This window comes from Pteropus alecto, unplaced genomic scaffold (assembly GCF_000325575.1).
Source record: "Pteropus alecto unplaced genomic scaffold, ASM32557v1 scaffold146, whole genome shotgun sequence".
NCBI lineage: Eukaryota > Metazoa > Chordata > Mammalia > Chiroptera > Pteropodidae > Pteropus > Pteropus alecto.
In genome coordinates this window covers 12,913,263-12,917,358 of record NW_006442107.1, presented here as the reverse complement: position 1 = coordinate 12,917,358, position 4,096 = coordinate 12,913,263, and the positions used below count along the sequence as shown (strand labels likewise).

General features: G+C 49.0%; 1 protein-coding gene across 16 annotated transcripts in view; it reads right to left on the bottom strand.

Annotated features, from left to right (window-relative positions):
* Window positions 1–3,476, bottom strand: part of CELF4 (CUGBP Elav-like family member 4) — a 294,610-nt gene extending 291,134 nt beyond the window's left edge. For 12 of the 16 annotated variants that reach the window (XM_025038703.1, XM_025038704.1, XM_025038713.1 and 9 more), the window contains exon 1: window positions 3,034–3,319. In XM_025038703.1, coding sequence (XP_024894471.1) covers window positions 3,034–3,319 — 286 coding nt within the window. Of the gene's footprint in view, window positions 1–3,033 lie in introns of all 16 variants that reach the window. The other 4 variants (XM_025038707.1, XM_025038714.1, XM_006919954.1 and 1 more) reach the window with 2 other exon arrangements.
* Between the last annotated feature and the right edge of the window lie 620 nt (window positions 3,477–4,096).

Here is a 4,096-nt window from a genome sequence, read left to right as displayed (position 1 = left end):
TTCTCTCTCCCGCTCTCCTTCCTTCCTTCCTTCCTTCCTTCCTTCCTTCCTTCCTTCCTTCCTTCCTTCCTTCCTTCTTTCCTTCCTTCTTTCATTTTTTCTTTCCCAATACCACATATATCCCATCCACACTGGAGACCACTGTCTTGAGATGTCTCTCAATTTTATCCCAGTATGATATCTTAGAAGTTAGATATTCAAAAAGAGGAGAGAAAGAGCCACAGATATCCCTTGAAACAAGGCTTAACAAAGGTATATTTCTATCCCTAGCTTCATGTTGTCATTTAGAGTTGGGGAAAATCTAGAAGCCAAATGCAACTCTCACTCTTAAAGCCTCATCATGATTTTGACTTAACAGTAATTAATCACCAATGGAAAGTGGGTAATTTTTTAAGGTGGCCGGAGGCTTATTTTATCAGGATTAACTAATAAATCAGGCTGTATCACTGAAGGAGGAGTTCAAACTCTTCTAGGACTGAATAAACCAGACCTCAGAAACTGTCTCATTTATTCAGCTCTCCCAGAGCTTCCAGGCACTGAGACATTGTGGTTCAACCTTGCCTATAAAAATTGAAGGGAAGAAGAAGCAGGAAGTTTCATAGGGAAAAATATATGCTCAGTCTCTGAAGGGTGAGCTGCGACAACGAGGCACCCAGCATGCCGAAGCCAACAGGCCTGCCTGTGACGAACTGAGTCAGTTTAGGGGAAGAATTATTTAGAAAATGAAGTTTTCCTTGTCGTAGGAACACTGGCTAGATATGTGTATGTATATATGTGATATCATACATATGATATAACCATATCATAACCTTTTCTACCTTCCTCATACAAATGATGATAATTCTACTTCTTTGTTACAATACAAGGGAGTCCAAATAATATCGGAAACAGTAATGATCCCAGTAAGAAGGGATCATGAGAAGAAACCAAGGAATATTGTTAAAGTTAATCTTCATTTGAAATAAAGAAGCAAATAAAGTGCTCCAACCCAGATCTCATAGGAAGCTCAGCTCTTCACAACTGTCTTTTGCCTCTAGTGGGTTTTGATTTTTTTTCTAACTTGAAAATCTCAAATCGTCACAAGAACTGATCATTAAGATGGGCAAAGGAATTCCCTACATATGCTTTTTAATTTTAATTATTACTATTGTTGAATCTGGGGACATATTAGAATGACAAAGGTTTGGCACAATCCTAGATTAGCTTCTAGGGAGCTTGATTGGAAAGGGAAAAACTACATAGCTATGGTTGACTTGAGAGGGGAGAAAAGGAAACAAATTTCGAACACTGCCTCCCCATTCCACCTTTCTAGTTTCTCTTCCGAATAGACAGACATTTTCTCCATATTGGATAAAGGTTGGTTTCTCTCTCCATTACAGCCCCCACCCTCACCCCACCCCAACAAACCCAGTATATTTCCATTCTTCTGTGTTTTTGTGCTACTCAACATGCCATTAACTTTAAGATTTACTCCTCAGCAGGCAAGCTGGAAGATGCTAAAGCCAATAAAAACTGCTCTCTGGGACTCCAACTATGAAGAGTTTGGAGCTGTGCTTAGTATTCGGATGAAGGGAGGGCTGGAGAAAGAGGGAGGTTGTGATAGTGAAAACCACTGCTGCTTAGAGAGCCAGACAGCTCCGTGCTCTGCACCTAATGTGCCGGAGGATCAGCTCTGTTCATAGCCCATTTGTGGCCAAGGATGAGGTTGCTGTGTGTGTGTGTGTGTGTGTATGTGTGTGTGTGTGCATGTGCGTGTGTGTTTTCATCCTTAAAACCACCACCTCTAACACAGCATCTTCAGTGGCTCTCCACACTACTGTTTATTAAAAACAGAATGTCCACACACATCCTTTACAACTTCCATAGCCTGATGCTCCTTCCTTGCCTGACAATCAATCTCTCTCAGAGAGCATTTAACTTGCCCACACAGCTCCAGCCCCAATTAATCCCCACTGCACATCCTATATATTACTGTTAGGGAGCAGAGCACTGGGCTAATTTCGTCACCCACCAGCCACCCACACACGTTCTACAACTGAACACATTTGGGGCTCTGCTTTAAAGATAATAAAACAAGGAGAAAACAGGAAGGCTGCAGACAATTCCCATGACTACTTCCTAAAAAGTTACTGGGTTTTAATTCTTTGATTATTCTGTCTCCCCTCCCCCAAGCATTCACTAGCAATGATTGCTTCAAGGGAGAGAAATAATGTACTATAAACCTCTCTGCATGGTGAGTTTGGGATAATTTAGGCTACACCTTCAAAATGCATATCTTGCACACACAGATTTCCCCCCACAAGCCTCACTTTCCTGAAAAGGGGATCGTTCAGGCTTGCCCAACTCCCCACTCCACCCTGGGGATAGCTGGTTCCTTGCTAATTCTTGCCTTAGGTTCTGTCCCTCCTTCCTTCAAACATCCAATCCCCCTCCCCCACCACTAACACCACAACCGGATTATTGAGGTACACAGCTCTATAGGGAGAGTTTACTGTTAAACTGATAAGCTAAATAAAAATAGCTCTTTAAATTTGTCACCTCTCTCCTTTTTTAGACGGCCGCGCTCCTGCTACTCTGGCCCGGAGCGGAGGAGGAGGAGACCATCTCCTCTTAGTATTTTCAGCACCACCGCGATGGACAGCACCCGCGATCCCCGGCCGGCTGAGCGCCTGCCAGTCTGCTCAGAGTCCCGGGCTCTGCCGGTGCAGACGTCCCCATCCCAACCATTCAAGTCGCTGTACCCAAAAATCCAAGCCCCGTTTCCCTTCGATCCTGTCTTTCTCTTCTTCTGCTCCCACTGCTCTCTCCACGGCACCGCTTCTATCAGCTCCTCGCCCCAAACCCAGCCTTGCCCCAGAGAACAGCTCCCCACGCACCCCAGTCCTGGTCTCTGCTGCCCGAGCGCCTCCCTCCTCGGTGTCCGCCCGAGGCTCCCTCTCGCGCTGTCTCTCGCTAGTCAGTCGCCTGCCGGCCGGCCGGCCCGCCCGCCCGCTCCTTCTCCACAGCAAAGTTGGGAGGGAAAGGTGCACTCACCTTTGTGCATGCCTGTGAACCTGTCCTTCAGAACCGTAAGCTCGTAGATCTTGCCGAACTCCTCGAAGAGGGGCTTGAGGTCTTTCTCATCCAGGTTGCGGGGGATCTGCCCAATGAACAGCTTGATGGCATCGTGGTCCTTCATGGGAATGGTCGACGGGTTCCCCGGGCTGTGGCTTAATCCGTTCATGTGCCCGGCGCTACCCGGGCTGCTGCCGAGCCCGTTGGTACTGAGGCTCGCGTTGTCAGCCTGTCCGTTTGCTAACGTGGCCATCTTTATATACATAGAGAAAATCTTCTTTCCTTTTATTCTTTCTCGCTCGCACTCTCTCGCTCCTCTCCCTCGCAAGCTCGCTCGCGCTCACACACGCACACACATACACACACTCGGGTTCTCTTCCCCTCGGTTTCTCTATACCTCGCTCTCCTCTCGCTCTCTGCTCTCTTTCTCTCTTCTCTCGCTCGCTCGCGCTCGCGCTCTCTCTCTCCTCTCCCCCCTCTCTCTCTCCCTCCCTCTCCTCTCTTCTCTCTCTCTCTCTCTCTTTCGCTTTGTTTCTCTCTCTCTCTCTCTCTCTCTCCCTCTCATATCCTAATATGGGGCCAGAGGGCAAAGAAGAAACATGTCAGTCAGACCAGGGGTGGGGGCGGCGAGTGTGCGCGCGCAAAGGAGGGGGGCGCGAAGCCCTGAGAGGGCACGATGTTGAGGGGGCTCCCGCCTGGCAGCGGGCGGCGGCCGGCAGCTGGGCGGTGTGGGGCGGCGCCGGCCTTGCGCGCCTCCCCCGTCGGCAGCCCCGGCGAGCGGCGGTGGTACAGTCCGAGACAGCCCCCGGCTATAAATAGCGCCAGGCGCATGGCTCTTCGGGAGGCGCTGAGATTCCGGCGCGGCGGCCGCGGGGAGCGGGTGCATGTTAGGAACCGGGCTGCTGGCCTCTTCCTTGCCTTTTGGGGGTTCTTTTTGTTACAGCAGCAGGTGCTACTTTTTATATTTTAAAAACATAGGTTTTCATTTTCGTGTGGGTATGTAGGGTGGCGTTATCCATTGAGCTGCGCTCTATTAGGGTGC